The sequence below is a fragment of the Neoarius graeffei genome, chromosome 8 (genome assembly GCF_027579695.1).
Source record: "Neoarius graeffei isolate fNeoGra1 chromosome 8, fNeoGra1.pri, whole genome shotgun sequence".
In the NCBI taxonomy this organism is placed as follows: domain Eukaryota; kingdom Metazoa; phylum Chordata; class Actinopteri; order Siluriformes; family Ariidae; genus Neoarius; species Neoarius graeffei.
The window spans coordinates 27,398,115-27,415,605 of record NC_083576.1 but is presented as its reverse complement, the minus strand read 5'-3'; the positions used below and the strand labels follow the sequence as shown (position 1 = coordinate 27,415,605).

The following is a 17,491-nucleotide window of genomic DNA, read 5'->3' as shown; positions in this document are numbered from 1 at the left end:
TGCTGAGAGTAGAGTACGGTAGCCTGAGGGCCAGTCTAGTATGGTTAGTTCGCATTACATGACAGATGCAGCCTAACCATTAAAATTTGCCTTTAAATTACAGGAGCACAACCAGTCATCTCAGAGACGAGACCCTGCCAAGACGAGAGGAACAAAACAAATGAACAGTACAACACTATGCTAAGCATCACTTTACAACAAGGAATTAGAAGATACAAAAATCCAGGGAATCTGGCAAGCAGTTTTAACAACACAGGCATTCCATTACAAGTTAAGCAACAACAAGTGTAAAAGCCTAAAAGCATAATAGAAAAGAAGAGTCTGTTCAGTGTGTTTGAAAACAACAAACCATTGATGTAAGGCCATCACTGCATCTCTCTGCCCTTGTTTAAGGTGAACAATGCGTATTGGGCACTGGGCTTTCACAGCACCACTGATCATCCACTAGTAGACAGATATTATGCAGTACCTAATACAATTCTTCTAGATCACTTAGAACATATGTAATGAGCAACACTATGGTCCACAGAGGTTGTAAGTTTTGCTTTTTTTTTCCTTGACCTTTATAAAAAAAATAAAATAATGCACAGCCCTTATTTAAGGGGAAAAGAACAATGCAAATGCTTAAGAGCATTTTGGGAGAATATTTTAAATATGTTGAGGGGAAAAAAAAGAATAAAACTTAAACACTAAGGCTGTATATACAGAGAATTACAAACCATACTGCCAAAGTCTTCTAGATATCCATCCCAGATTTCTACACGGGGGCTCAAAAGGGGCAAAAAATGGGTCCGAGTTGGTCATTTCTGGGATACCCACACAGGATCTGGCCAAAAAAGGGGCATGGTTTTAGTGAGGGCATCTACAGGCCCTTGGAGGGCCCCGGGTTCTTGCCGATCTGGGAGGTTGGCAGACCCTGGAGAGCACCCAGCTGTTGGTACAGACCCAGCAGTTCCATCTGACTCATTCCCCCAGCAATGCCATTCTGAAGGGCCAGCTGGTTCATCAGCAGTCCCTGCCTAGCAAGTGCCATCTGCTGCTCCTGAACTTTGCGATTGGCAATCACCTTCTGCACGTACATCATCAGCTGTGGAGGAGATGGAGATAAGACAGTAAAATTAGACCTCAACAAAGTGACATAAAACCACTGCAGAATCGAGAATGACATTTTCATCACAAGGACAGAGTGCGCTGACGCAAGAGTGTAACAATCAGATTTAATGGAACAAACACTGAAATGATGAAAAACAACAGGAAGACATTTACTAGATAAGGGACAGTTGCCACACCATCCCAAACAAGAATCTCTTTGCAAATAAACAAGAATCAGGAAGCATTTTGATACTTTACACAGAACAGAAAAATGCTTTCTTTTTTATTGAACCTGAACTTCAAATTTCATGTTTGCAATGGAATGGCAACCCCCATGCCCCTCCCCCCATCCCCCTCAGTCTCCCCCCCCGTGCCCCTCCCCCCCTCTGTCTCCCCACCGTGCCCCCTTGTCCCATTCTATATAGTGTCAATGAATCTGGTGTGAAAATACAAGCCGGTACTCACTCTTAGAAATGTCTAAGAGAGTGGGGTTAACTAATCTTCAGCTGGCATTCGAATGAACATAAATTAACCACTACCATTGTCCAAACATTCAACATGCATTAAACTGAACTTCAACCCCAAACTAAACTACACTTAACCTCAAATCTTCCTAAACCTTTAACCCCCAACAGTAGTCATTGTTCTGAAATGTTCTCAACAATAATCACATATACATCAAATACCAGCTGCTAAGTGTTGGATGCCACCCAGATTGAGGACGACTGGCACAACTTTGTGAGGGGTACTGGGTAAAAAATGAGAAGTTGACTGGATTTAAAAAACAAACAAACAAACAAACAAACAATAATAATTACCGTCTGTTGCTTATTGAGAACGTCTCGGTACACGGCTTCTCGGTGTTTCATCTCCATCTCAAAGGTTGCCTGTCTGGCCAGAGCCATGCCCTGCACCTGCGTCTCGGTCAGATTGGGATTCTCCTTCCACTGCCAAACACAAACCCACCTGTTAGTCTGGGCTCTCTGAAGACACATGCACAACCTCTCGTGTATAAACCATATTTGTGGCGTATCCATAAACATGGAGAAAACATCTTATGTCTTTGATATGCCTATCCCACAGCCAAACAAAACTAAAGTGTGCACATGAAGAGAAACCTGCCAGGCCCAAAACATTCGTCTAAGAACTAACAGAAGAACAGGGATCATGATTTTTGGATTCTCAATTAAATAAAAAAAAATTAAAAATTAAATAATCATCTGCAATGTTGCAATATAACCTTCACAAAATTACGGGTTTAAAATCATGTGCCCCATTAATGTTCTATTGATTTAATTTGACATGCATTTCAATTTAAAACACATTCAAGATTCGTCTCATTTTGATTCTAACAAAAGGAAGCAAACAGTGTGAAATTAAAGGTGGTTTTCTATTGACTTGAAGTGCAATACATTTTATACAATAGCACTGTTCAGAAGTTGTTAAATACTTATCAGTAACAGCAACAGCTCTACCGGCTACAAGGCAAATCACAGGTTGATATTGATGCCCTTTTTCTAATATTTAACTTTTTCCTCTCGTAAAAAAAATTACTGTTGGTATGGTGACGTTTGCTGTGATGAGACATTTATTTAGCAGTTTTTGAAGGAGCTTCTAGTGTAAGTGTGTTCTAACACTCAGAGGTAAAGCTTTAAGTTTTCCATCACTGCAAAAGACAGGGAGCTTTAGAGTTTCTCTGCAACAGAAGCTGCAATTTAAGCCTTATTAATTTCTGAGAAAAAAAAACCCAGCTTCATGATATACAAACTGCTGTGGTCTAAGAAAAATATCACTGGAAAATAATCAGCTTTGCAGCGTCACAGCATCCTCTAACAGCATCCGCCATCATGTTTCCTTTACTTGTGAATAATGGCAATATACAGTATTGCTGAAAAGTTTACGAGTTCTGCCCTCTCCCCTCCCTGTTACTTACCAACTGCCCAATAATATCCTCAAGAGGCTCCCTGGGCAAAGACTTCAGAGCGCTGGTGGCCTCCAGCACCTTCTGTCGACCCTGGTTGATCAGTTCCTTCAACGTAGAATAGTTGGGGGTGGGGTGGGGGGGTGGGATGTGTAGAAAATTCATTATTATCCATGTTTGTTCAGTTGAACAGTAAATGATTTCTGCTTGAACTGTACAACTATGAAGAGACACAATTTACTTCACTCGAACAGCAGGCCTTTACAGGGCCTCTGCAGTGTGAAGTGCAAAGAGCCTCTCTTTTTGTCAATACTGCAACTTTAGTTTGCTTAAAAGTGAAATCTTTGACTTTTCTATTACATCTGGGGCACTGCATAAAGGATACATTCAAGAAATTAACAGAAAATTAAAATCAATTAAGGTTAGGCATTTAATGATTCACCCAATTCATGGTTCGATTCAGTTCACAATACTGGGCTCACGATTCAATTTTCTTTATGATATTTTTAGGAAAAAAAATTAAATGAAGAAAATTTTATTACCAAAAAAGCAATTTTTTTTCTTCTTCTTTAATCAACAAAAGGAATATTCTTAAGTTTTGGCTGGGCTACATCATCAGTTTTTCTTTGGCTAATCAGGCACAAGGTACACCACCACTCTTGCAGGAGTAGTTGGGTGCTTTGCTCATGGGCACTTCAACCAGTCCTGCTGGTCCAGGGAATCGAACTAGTGACCTTTTGGTCCCAAAGCTGTTTCTCTAACCTTTGGGACGATTTCCCACTTTTATCAAAAAAGTGAAAAAGTTAATCAAATCAGACTTTTCTTAATAAATTTTTAAACATTTGTACGAGCTCCATTTGCTTAATATTTTAGAAGTCTGTAAAAACAGAGCTCCAATTTCTTAAATCTATTTGTACAGTCAATCACACAACAGCTCTTTCCCATTTTAGATTTTTTTTTGCGTCATTTGAGCCGTGTTACTTCTGCCTACAGTGAAGTCATGTGTATTCCTGCTATTTAAATAATATTGGCTGGCGTTGAGTGGTATATCAAATATATTCCATTCAGCTAGCATGATACTGAATGAGTTGAAGACAAGTTCAATATCATGCTAGCTAAATGGAATACATCTGATATACCATGAAAACAAAAAAGCCAGCCAATATTATTATACATACTCTTCATAGCAGCATTTTTGAAGGCCAATGCTAGCTTACCCGTGAGTTGGCGCCGCTAGTGTGGCAGTGCAGTCACCTTCCAGCCGGTATAGCGTTCATCAATAGTGTTAGCAAATGATAATAAAACAGCCAAGCCAGTGCTATCGAGAGCAAGCAGCACAGGCCGAGAAACTAAGATTTCTGTCTCCAGACTCTTCTTCCACGCACGCTCACTCGCCACAGTATTTTTCACTCAGACTTAAATATTAATTTCCCGATGTAATTTACTGAGTTACTTTTAAAATCAACAGATGACAGACAACGGCACGACCTGGCAGCCAAAATTCTCTCAAAATCTTCCATATTTAACGAAGCAAACCTGGCGGCCAAGTTTATTTACAAATTGTCACAGTTGTCTGTTAGCACAGAGGGTTTTATATCTCCGACATGTCTCTTTTTCCAGGTTTTTTGATGTCCGTTGGTATGTTTTTCTCCTGTAAATGTGTGTGAAGAATATATAATGAAGTTTTGGTAGTATTGTGTGCGTTCAATGCATCTTTCTCTTTCTCAGTGAAAGAAGAAATGGTTCTGCACATGTGCAGCAGAAAAGTTTCTCAATGGACATTCGCACTCCGATGTGCAATGTTATGTCTCAACAACCATGCAATATCGTAAACCATAGTGCAAGCTCATTCTCCAGTGGGTAGAGTGACGTAACACACGTAGGATAAGCGATATGCTAACAATATTACACGCTATCAAACCAAATTAATGAAACCTGCTACATGGGAATGTTTTTATTCCATCGAAAAAGTGTAATGCATGTATAATGTATATTATCGCGCCCTGTGCTTTCTAAACAATGCAATTACAGCTAAGAAAAACCAAGATTACACAGAATTACCATTCTTTTTTTATTTCATCCATTCAAATATTCATAAATTTGTATTGCAATTCATCACTGCACATGTCTAATCAAGGTTTATGTTAGTGGGTACCCTATGCAAATTTAGACAAACTCAGAACTTGTAGGATATTAATTTCCCCCCCCGAATTCACAAGATTTTCACGAACGCCACATTTCCTGTGCAAATGTTCCTACAAATGATTTATGGATAAATCTGCTTGTATCCAGCTTGATAAATGAGGTCTGATGACAGACACAGTCTTCTGTTTATAATCAGACTGAACATACCATGCTTACAATAACACAATGGCAATGAAGGCATCCATAAATAGCAGTTGGCACAGACCTGCGCCAACTGTCGAGTGCCTGGGGATGCGCATCAAATTAGCTGAGGAATTGTGGCATGCAAAGTGTGAATGCAGCACTCATTACCAACCTCCAGCTGCTGGTTGGACATGGAGGCCAGAGCTGCCACGTTGAAGGGGAAGTAGTTTGAGCCAATGCCTACAGAAGGATATGACGGCTGGTTGAAACGCATGGAGAGACCCTGGAACAAATAAAAGATCCCATTCTGTTAGCATGAAGGAGAGCGAACATGTACTAAATTGGTATATACTTATGGTATTTATGGTGTATATATGGCAAAAAAAATAAACTCTGCCATTTTTAATTTATATCTAGACCAGTTAAATGTTAATGAGATCAAAGTGAGTGATGAAAAATTCTCTGGTATCTAAATCTCTGCTGATGATTTACAATTGTGTCATCCTAAATTGTATTATGGTCCCGAGAGCCACCGGAATCTGTACTTCTGAGGCCACTCATCGTAAGTAGAGGACACTGATTAAAAGATTTCCAAACAGATTAACGGATGGTTGTTCCAGCTTGAAATAGATGGACCAACTGTCCTCTGTCCGTGTACACACAGGTTTCAATTACCCCAAGAAACAAATGCCAGAGATTTTATTACCACAGCGTCCCACTGATGATGCCCTTCAGATAAGTGGTGAAACATCTTAAAGATGACTCCACAAACCCAGTCTACATTAACCTCCTACTACAGGACAGGACTGAACATTACATAAACCAAAAACATTCCTCACATGTGTCTTTCACATGTCAAAATGAGTCACTCGGTTTCTTGATATGAAACTTGTGCGTTAATCAAAGCACTCTTTCATTCTGACTTCACTTTCCGCCTGCATGATGTGTCCGCCATCTGCCGCCGAGCTGTGGCTAACAATAACCGTCACGCCTTCCTGCTGCAGCCGGCAGACGGCGATCACCGGCTCAGAATGTGCGCTCAAAAATGCCAGGGCGAACATTCACCTTGCGCCTGTGGTAAACCATGCTCTCGCTCAACAAAAGGTCAGGGTCTGAGCGCAAGTGCACCCCTGTTGCAGATGCATGCTGCTCATTCCCTGCACCTTTTTGGTGTGCGCGCACACACTTTTCATAAACACACCCTGATGTTGAATGACCACTTTCCCAGACGTGAGCCAGAGCAGGTGTGCTGCAGCAGTGGAGGGGTCAGCACAGAGCACAGCTGGCCCTCAATTGTAAATATAATGTAAACTGTCATATTTACATTATAACATACGCACACTAACACAATCAACTAAAAACACCTTCAATAAGGTCATTTTAATTATATATATATATATATATATATATATATATATATATATATATATATGTGTGTGTGTGTGTGTGTGTGTGTGTGTGTGTATATATATATATATACACACACACACATCATAAAAAGACTAGACCATTAGGACAAATATATGTTTATTATTGTAGCTTAATTACGAATGAGATTTTATTAAACAGCCCAGAGCACATTACCTTAAAACTAACAAGGGCCACTAACTCAGAGAACACACACACACACACACACACACACTATATTTTATATATATCAAAAAAGAACCACTAACTCAGAGAACATACACACACACAATTATATATCAAAAAAAGAAGGCTTTTTACAGCATTCTTTAGAAATGATCAAATCAGATTGGTTTGTGTGTTGATTCGTTCTCTATTACAGCATAGCTCTGAGAAAACCGTATATAATTGTCAAGATGATAAATCTTTCTGGAAGGATACGTTTATGTAGCAATTTCGGAAGGCGGCTCCAGACAGAAACGAAGCTGTTCCTTTAAGTTTTCAGCCACTGGAACCTCTAAAGGCAAAACTCTGTGTGACTAATACGGCTATAACCTAAGGCCCTGTCCACACGGCAAGGTGACTCCGATACAATTGCTTATCGTTTAGGCCTGGCGTCCACACGGCACCGGCGTTTTGGGTGCCCCAAAACGCAATCTTTTTGAGAACGGGTTCCAGAGTGGAAAGATCTGGCAACGTTGCCGTTGTGAAGTCGTCTGGATGAGTAGAACGGATTTGTTTACGATGACGTCACAACCACATGACTGTGAGTGCTTCACGCCGGGTAGAAGTGTAACGAATATCACCAGGAAAAAGCCTTACAGAGCACTAGTGAGAGTGAAACACGAGCTTGGATATTATTATGTTCAGTGTTAGTTCACAGTAGTAATGCAAGAAGCAGAATAGTGACAGTAATAGTGAAGCAAAAACATGCAATTGTACAAACACTGCAGCTCTACAGCAAAATATTCATTTATGAAATGGTCTGATTCTTAACACCAGTAGTGCCAATGATCTTCTCATTGCGATGCGAGTTGTCAACAAATCCTATAACTTGGTTCATGAAACGTGCTTACAAAATATTTTCACTGTGAATATTTATTGTGTAATGGTGCAAAGTGAGAGAGAGAGAGAGAGAGAGAGAGAGAGAGAGAGAGAGAATAGCCCGTAGGGCAGAGTTAATCCCGCCAGCAAAAATAGCAGAAAAAAGGAGCGATCTCACCTCTTCAGATGATGGTTTAAGTCCGACAATGCATTCCTCAAAAAGGGCGTAGAGGAGCAAATTAATCCATCAACGTAGCATTCACTTTATTCCGGACCATTAAAGACGCCGCCTTCCGCGTAAAATCATACGTCATCCTCGCCGCCATATTGGATAGGTCAAAGCGGAGAATAAAGATTAGCTGCGTTTAACTGTACCAACAGGTTTACCGTCCAAACGAGATCACATGGGATTACCTTTCACAGGTGAGAAACAACAAATTATTCCATCAACGTGTAGTATTCAATTTATTCCGGACCATTAAAGACGCCGCCTTCCGCGTAGAATCATAGGTCATCCTCGCCGCCATATTGGAAAGGTCAAAGCGGAGAATAAAGATTAGCTGCGTTTAACTGTACCAACAGGTTTGCCGTCCAAACGAGATCACATGGGATTACCTTTCACAGGTGAGACTGGAAAAATACTTTTCATTGTATTTGGTCATTATAATGTAATTTTCCGAACAGATTTTCCTGACTTTGTGGCTAATATGAAGTCTCGCGCATAATAGTTTATGCGCATGCGTCCTTACTTCTTCTATTGTTCTGGTGTCTCCGAAAGGACCGTCTTACAGCGCCCCTAGAGGTGTGGCATGTGTATTGCATCGTTTTCAGCAAGCGTTGCGTTGCCATATGGACCTGATATTTTACTGATTGTTGCCCATTTGGACGCTATATATTTTTAAATAACATCTCGTTGCCGTTGTCGTGTGGATGTAGCCTAAGTGATAACCAGAACTAACTTTGTGTATGGTCATATTGAATCTTAAAAGCCAGGAGCGCACACAAAATAAATAAATTTTTTTTTTTGGTGGGGTGGGGGGAGGGGTGGGTGTCTTTAAAATGGTACTGCAGTTATAAATTTTTAAAAAATGTCTTTATTCTGCAGGGCATTTTGCTGTGTCCCACAAGAACATGTGGACAAGATGTGATCATTTTGATGTGCTGAGGGTCGCTTTTCTCTGTTTTGGGACCGTTTCTCTACCTCGAGGTAAACAATATAGCCCTACAGAAACAGCCGGACGCGAAGAGCTTAAACTAATTCGCATAACTATGGAACTGCCTCACACCAAGATAGCGATGCGCGGAAAACATGACTCTGCATTGACCTCTGAGACTTCTGATTCACAGGGATGTAGTTTGTGGTTGACATTCGCAAATAGCTCCGTGAAAAGACAAATACATCTTTTCTCTGTTACTACTTGTGTGTTCACGTTTCTTTCGCCAAGATCAAAACATTAGGTGTATAACTCCTTACTCAGACACCAATCCAAGATGAGCACTACAAATTCTTTGTCAGATCTCATGCCCACTTCATCCTTCAGTTGATTCCACCGGTCAATCTGTCCCTTCGCAAAAATTCCTGCGCACAACCTTTTGGTTTCCATTGCTTTTCTGGCACGCTTTCTAGTTGCTTCGCTTTTACATGTTTTCCTTTTCTTTTCCACTGGCTTTTAGCTGGTGGCAGACTTCGCTCTCCCATGTTTGCTCATGCCGACTTGCTTTGGTTAAAGGTAGGTAAAACGCCCCACGGTGGTCACATGATATTGCTCACTTGCTTTGGCAACCTCCAGAATCATGACATGTGGGACGCTTTTTATCTCGGCAAAACATTTACACAAAGGATACATGGTCTGTTCAGCAGCAAAACTCCTCCATTTCAACTCAAATCAACATGAAACACCTCGAAACCCCAACAACAACAGAAATGGAACATTTCTGCCCAGAATTCAACTTCGCAGTCAGAACCTTTAATAATATTAATAATAATAATAATAATAATAAGGTACATCATTGGCAAATGATGTGGACCAAGAGGAATAACAATGAGAAGTGCTGCTATTGGAAAATGATCACCATTAGGAGTTACTGTTTGCACCATGTTGAGCCTTATGATGCCATCTTGAAGTTGATTATTTTCCTATACCAGCACATATCATCGTGATTTATTCCTTACATATTAAACTCCACTAATTACTATTTCATGGTAAACTAATATCTTCACTGAATAAAAGACTGTAGCTAGTTATAATAGCATGCTTTGGTAAACACTTCGCAAGCAGTACTCCAAAAAATTTCAATGCTGTTAAAAATGTTAATGGTAGCAAGTGGTGTGAAATGGATGCTTTTTCCTCCCTTGTGATGATCTGAGCTTTAAAAATTACAGGCTTTTTAAACCTGATTAAAGCTAAAAATTCTACATAGACCTCATAGCCAAAGTGCAACCAAACATCAACCTCTCAATTTGCAATGTAGGCATTAAAATAAATATGTTCCCACATTACAACTGTTCACACATGATTTGTAAAACTTCAGACACAATTAAACTAGATTAAAAAATGTAAATCCCCAACTACAATTCAACTCCAATACAAAAACTCCTATATACACTACCTGATCAGACGTGTGTGCGTCAGTGTCAGCATAATGATTGACAGTGGGGTCGTCCTGGCAACATAAGCATTCCAACACCAACAGTGGAAAAGTGGAAATGCTTCAGCTTTTGTTTCCATACAAGCACTTATTTCTCCAGGCGTGGTGCTTGCGGTAAGCAGCAAAAATAAGGGAAGACTGCGGTTTTTGTGCACTTGATTGCTGCTGCTGCTTCCCATGTCCAGCTGGTTTAAAACCTACACTGATTACTGTCAGATCATATTGCAATCGGCACTGTAATGGCACAGATGCAGCACAGTTGGCGCTTCTGGATAAAATGAGTTTCACTTCCTGAATTCAACTGCCCATCACGACAGCGTCAACAGACTTGCTTATCCAGAGGCTTACCTTTTTACGCTGCTGAGCAGACATCTAGGCTGATGCTGCAGGGATTATCTTGTGCAGCCACTTTGCTAACTTCTGCTCCTACTGATGCCCACATCTAAACATTGCAAACTTGATCCTAACCATATTCCTCATTCTGATTCTTACATGGCATCCCTTACCCTCAATACAGCCATGCCCACCTCTGAAATCTCTCAAATATAACTAATTTAAACAAACAAACAAACAAACAAACAAACAAACAAACAAACAAACCACCCCTCCAATGCGGCTTCTCACTATGACAGAACAAACTATAATGAAACGCGAAATAAATCCATGGAAGTATTATCTAAATTATATCAGCTTCTCTAAGTAACCAAGTACCAAAGCATGATGAATGTTCATTCTCTTTCCAATATTCACTCTGTCGGATGACTGCTTTATCAATTATCCACATTAACAACTCGACTAACCCCATTCCGACCGTACCTTTTTTTTTTTGCAAAGTATTACCCTATCTAAGATCAAACACGAGTCAAGTTATTTATAGACCAGTACATTCCTTTTTTTGACTGGTTTACTAACAAGTGCTACATCCAGAGCCATTAGTAAGGGTGCTACAAACAAGAACCAGAAGCTCTGAAGAACTGTACTCACCAACAATCATCATTCACTACCTCTGATGAAATGTAAATATTCTCCTTTGGAACCAAATGAATCAATACTTTTAATAGGCAGTTGCCATCCTTATGATCCAGAAACATAAAAGAATATTCAAAACCAGTGTGTCAGTGACAGAGTAGCTCACAGGGCCGTACCATGAAAAACCAGACTCATTTATAATTCACGAGAACAATTCAAACAGTTTGATCTTCAAAACAAAATCAAAATCCATTGAAAACTCAGGGAGGAGTAGCAATTTTCCTGAAAGTTCATTAACCGGCCTGATTAGCAACTTGCTAATGAGAAATCACAAAACCAGAGAGTAAATTTTGTGCAGACTGATTAGATCTTCCAAACAAAACAATCAGAATCAAAATCCGTTGAAAACTCAGTGAGGAGCAGCAATTTTTGTGAATTGCGGACGGACGGACAGATGATGCATGATGGCAATAGCTCAACGCCCTTTGGCTGGTGAGCTAATTAAATAATTCCAAGTTGCTCACTATGGATGAGTGGATAGCAGGCTGCTGCAAAGTCACCACGAGGAGCATAGAATCGAGTCTGGAATGGATACTGGTTACATTATACTGCTATTTCCTGGAGATGGCTGGCGATAAATATATAACAAAACCCCTTGTATAGAAGCAATATGAACTAGACTGCATTTCTGCAGAGAAAATGCAAAGTGTGCTTGCTGAGCTGTAGCAGAACAGCTATCATGCTAAAAGCTAACATGCCAACATGCTAACAACTAGCATGCTAACATGCTAATAGATAACATGCTAACATGCTAATGATTAACATGCTATTTGTTAAAATTAACACTTTAAGGCTAATATGCTGACAGCTATCATGCTAACAGGCTAATGGCTAGTATGTTAACTTTTAGCATGTTAACACGCTGAGGGTGACATGCTAACAGCTACCATGCTAACAGTTAGCATGCTAACATGCTCAGGCAAACTCGCTAACAGCAAAACATGCAAACTCTGCATGCTACCATGCTAATCCTAACATGTTAACAGCTCTCATGATAACATGCTAATGGTGAACATGCTAACAACTCGCGAGCTAACAGCAGGCATGATATCGTAATGGGTAACATGCTAACAGCTAGCATGGTAACACGTGAATGCTTATATGCTAATTGCTATTGTGTGCGCACGCGTGTGTAAGTTTTCCTAATAAAGTGGCCATTGAGTTGAAGTTGATTTGCTGTCAATGAGCAGATCCTTGCCAAATGCATCATCACCTACGGGGGAAGGGAGGAATGACTCAGTCAAGCTTCGATTGATTAGTGGCAAAATGGAGAAAAAAAATGGACTGATGAAAGGCAAGACAAAAGACGAGTGTGGGTCAGAACCGATATCATGTGTGTGATGGGTGATTTGGCCTGAGGTGCCATATGAAGTTTGGTGGATGTGTGGTGAAGTGTTACTGAGCAAAACTCCATTCATTTGAATGGGGCCAAAAATCCTATGGAAGCCTATGGAGGTAAAAAGAGATGTGTGAAAACCAAGGAAAAGATGAGTGCAGGTCTCAGATGAGGGGATGGATCTGTGCGGGGACTTGGCCTGAGGCATCAAGTGAAGTTTCTTGAAGTTTGGTCACTTGGTTAAAAAAAATTGATGGAGTGTGAAAGTTTTTCTCCTGAAACACCATTCATTTTCAATGGGGCCAAAAATCAATGCAAGCCTATGGAGGAAAAAGGGATGAGCAAAAAGCAAGGAAAAATATGAGTGTGGGTCAGAACCGATTGCATGTATGTGTCGGGGGAGTTGGCCTGAAGCATCACATGAGGTTTGGTGCATCTGCAATGGAGCATGTCCGAGTAGAACGATTCGATTCATGAGCCCTATTCATTCTCTATGGGAAAAAAGCAAAAGAAAAAGAACAAGAGAACGGGCGCGTTGATCCAAAAGCTGTATACAAGCACACTACACCACTTCGGGCCAGACGTCTCAGAGTTGGAACGGTGTCTCGATCTCGAACGCCCCAGGAGGAGTAGTGGATCCAAAAAACATGTCGGAATAAGGCAGAATAAGTAAACTTACGAAGAACAATAGTGTGCTTGTCTTTGGCAAGCACACAGCAGCCGAGGAAGCACACTAATTACAAAATAAAGAAAGATCATTATCCTAAATCTGTGCCTTGTAAGAAGGATATTCGATGAACTTTTCATCATACCTAGATGTATTATAGACGAGACAAGTCATTCTGAGTAAAGAAGAGACTTACCTTTTTCTCTGCCTCATACTCGGCCCAGGCAGCCTTACGGTCCTCCTCACTCAAAGCCTCCTCCTCTTTGTGATCCAGTAGGGAATCATGCTCATGGTAACCTACAATCTGATCTTTGAAGCTGTGAAGTAGCTCGGCCAGGAAAGGGTCCTGCGCAAACAAAAACACACACACACACACACACACGTGTATATATATAAATATATAAAAAGCTTTACATTAACTTTTTTGCTCACCGGCCACTGTGGCTAGTGGCTTTCCCGAGTCACTAGCCATTCAGCCTTTTCACTAGCCACAATTTTGTTGCCAGGAAATCGCAGTTTTTTTCTTCATCATGATACGTTAAACCAATTCAGACAAAAATATAAACAGAGTATTCTGTTTATTGAACTCAAATTCAAGCCCCTTACAATATGAAATATCGTATGATATAAAAAATAACATTCAGTACAATTGAACTGATTCTAATATTAAAAGTCCAATTCAAAACATTTATCACTGAAAAACATTTGATGTTTTGATATGCAAGTATTGTGTATTATCAAGTATTATGTATATTATGTATTATCGATTAATAGTGTGTGTGTGTGTGTGTGTGTGTGTGAGAGAGAGAACATGTGTAGAGAGAGACATTAAATGTCCTCATTACATTCATCATCAGATGAGTCTGAATGGTCCATGAAAAATGGTCTTCATGACCTGAGGCTTCCAGCAGGCCATAAGTTGATAGCTGGGGCGGGATCAACTTCTTTCCAATCATGTGAACGTTTCTAAACAGCAGCTTCATCCTCTCCAGCTCAGCCGACTTCATGACAGCCAGGGACTTGAAAGCAATGCTGTCCTGTCCTGTCCGCCGTCTTCACCTGTTTTGATGTTATAGTACTGATGTGTGCATTTGACTTTTCATGGTCCTTTACAGTTTCGAGTTTAAAATTACTGGTGCCTGTCTTTGCCAGACTTTCTACAGTCTTAACAGTACATGGTATTTTCAGTTTTGCTATGAACTAGCCAATCTCGCCTGAACTTCCATTTATCATTGAACTGTCTTATCTTTCCTATTAGCGTCTCGTTCATCTCCATGGACGTAGCCAGCTCTGAGGCCCCTGCGGTCCGGACCTCGGTCATTTTTAAGAGCTGAAAATACATTTGGACGCTAAATATTCAACTGGATAAAAAAAAAAAAAAAAAAAAAAGAATAACATTAAAACATCTCCGTAAAAAGTGCATTGTTAATTATGTTAAACGTTGATTCTGTCTTGTGTGTGTTTGGTGCGCGCGGCTCTGAGACCAAGAACACAAATGCGAATGAGCGCGCGACTCGGCAGAGGAACGCAGTGCAGCAGACATGGGGTTTCCATGGTAACCATCAGCACACTTTCATCAAGCTGTTAAATTGACATTTTCGAAGCAGCGCAGTTGTAGCCTGCCTGGTTTGTGATTTTAAAAATAAATATAATTCGAAAAGCCAAAGCAATAGAGGGGAAAGTTTCAACTTATGTTTGCCTTGGATAACTTTGCCTAAAACATGGTGGTATATACTGATTTTTTTCCGAGAATTTTTGTGTAGGTGTAACGGATGCCAGATTGTTAATGTATCTTAGTTCCATAGGCTACATGGTTAGGGTATCTTTTGTCCTCATTGTTTGGGCCAGATCAAACAATTAAACAAGCTTAAATTATTCATACTCTTGCCACATACATGATTTTTTTTTTCAAAACTGACGATATTCAGTTCAAACACCATTAAAAGTAATTTCAGGAATAGATCTCTTGTGTGGCATGTAATTCACCCCTCTCATTTAAATGTGTCAAATTTTTCAGTGCATGCTTTGCGCATCACGGACCTCGGTGATTTTAAAATGCTGCTCCGGCCCTGCTCATCTCTGCCCCTTTTTCCCTGAACAGCAGGGTTTGAAACTCCAGCTATATGCTGCCACACAGTGCGCATATAGCTGGAGTTTTCTGCAGAGTCAGTCGTCAGCAACTTTGCTTCGTTCATTAACCGCAGGTTACCATATCACTGATTTTATCTGAGACGTTAACGAACGTTCAAAACAATTCTAACATGTTGTCAGAATGTTTATGCAAGTGCTCATGGGAGTTGTAGGCGCATAATATTACATTGCAATGCGTTTATTATATCAGATGCCTTCAGAGAAAACTACAATTGAAATATATTGTCATACCACAGAATAAACCACCCGCCAAAGTGGCTAAAGTTATTACCCGCCAAAGCCGAATTTTACCCGCATTTGGCGGGTGCTAATGTAAAGCCCTAATTTTTTTACACACACACGTACATAAATAAAATGTGTGTGTGTGTGTGTGTGTGTGTGTATTATATATATATATATATATATATATATATATATATATATATATATATATAAATAAATAAATAAAAAGTGTGTATGGTATGCCGTTCAGGAAATTAATCTTTGAATATATTGAATGAATCTTTGAATATATTGAATGAATCTTTGAATATATTGAATGAATCCCCGAATATATTGAATGAAACTTTGAATATATTGAATGAATCCCCGAATATATTGAATGAATCCCCGAATATACTGAATGAAACTTTGAATATATGGAATGAATCCCCGAATATATTGAATGAAACTCTGAATATATGGAATGAAACTTGGCTGACGTCATGACGGCACTGCCGCCGTCCTGCAGCAAAAATGAGTCAGTCAGCTCGGGATTTGGTTGCGGCTATTTTAAACAATAAAGACATTGTTAACACTCTGGCAAATGCTTGTGGTTTTATTAGTGTTTACTTCTTTTATGTGCAACGAAGCTACGGTGACAAAGTCATTTCCCTCGTGGATCATATTTGTATAACGGTATTTTCTGTATATAAAACTAATTTGTAAATTTTGTTTGTCGAGTTTTACAGCATTTCTCAATATACTCTAATACTCTCCTCTGAGTCAGAGTTTTTCTTGGGACCTGTTGTCTGTCTGCCGAGCTGTGGGAGCGGGGGTAGAATACAAAGTTTCATTCAATATATTCGGGGATTCATTCCATATATTCAGAGTTTCATTCAATATATTCGGGGATTCATTCAATATATTCAGAGTTTCATTCAATATATTCGGGGATTCATTCAATATATTCAAAGTTTCATTCAATATATTCGGGGATTCATTCCATATATTCAATGTTTCATTCAATATATTCGGGGATTCATTCCATATATTCAATGTTTCATTCAATATATTCGGGGATTCATTCAATATATTCAAAGATTAATTTCCTGAACGGCATGCCATGTGTGTGTGTGTGTGTATATATATATATATATATATATATATATATATATATATAAATAAAAATAAAGGGAGGACAGGCGAGCATTCCTGCAAAAAAGTGCACAACACTAGCATTTAGATGGGGTTCCCACTGGCGCTTGTCACACTCGTCACTGACAATCAATGATGAAGAGAAAATTACTAGCAGTCATCACAGTGACAAATGTATGCGTCATCTTTATCATCTAGAAAAGTAATCTTTTCTAGAAATTCCTCCACAAATCCCTCCATTTGCCGAAATCCAACCGCAGTGAAGAAACGGCAGGAAGCCAGAGTGTAAACAATGAGCATATGCTTGTGACCAATAAAAATCAACTACACATAACCAAATGGGTGCCAAGCTTTTGACCAATCACAATGCGTCTTAATCAGCCTGGTGTGGGGGCGTAATTATCTCTGTGTGAACCAAACATGGTGCAGTCAAAGCTGATTAAGTTTTTTGGGTGAGCTTCTTCAAGCACTGAAGATGATTTAAGGGCTGAAACAGCTACGAGGGAGGCAC

At 39.7% G+C, this 17,491-nt stretch overlaps 1 protein-coding gene across 2 annotated transcripts in view; it reads right to left on the bottom strand.

The window, feature by feature from the left end:
- The window catches only part of atrx (ATRX chromatin remodeler), a 117,295-nt gene that overhangs the window by 208 nt on the left and 99,596 nt on the right, over positions 1-17,491 (bottom strand). For both annotated transcript variants that reach the window (XM_060927506.1, XM_060927507.1), the window contains exons 31-35: positions 13,670-13,819; positions 5,514-5,624; positions 3,026-3,121; positions 1,911-2,039; positions 1-1,087 (exon numbers count right to left, since the gene is read on the bottom strand). The exon at positions 1-1,087 is cut by the window's left edge and continues 208 nt beyond it. In XM_060927506.1, the coding sequence (XP_060783489.1) occupies positions 863-1,087; positions 1,911-2,039; positions 3,026-3,121; positions 5,514-5,624; positions 13,670-13,819 (711 nt within the window). In that variant the 3' untranslated portion in view covers positions 1-862. The remainder of the gene's footprint in view (positions 1,088-1,910; positions 2,040-3,025; positions 3,122-5,513; positions 5,625-13,669; positions 13,820-17,491) is intronic.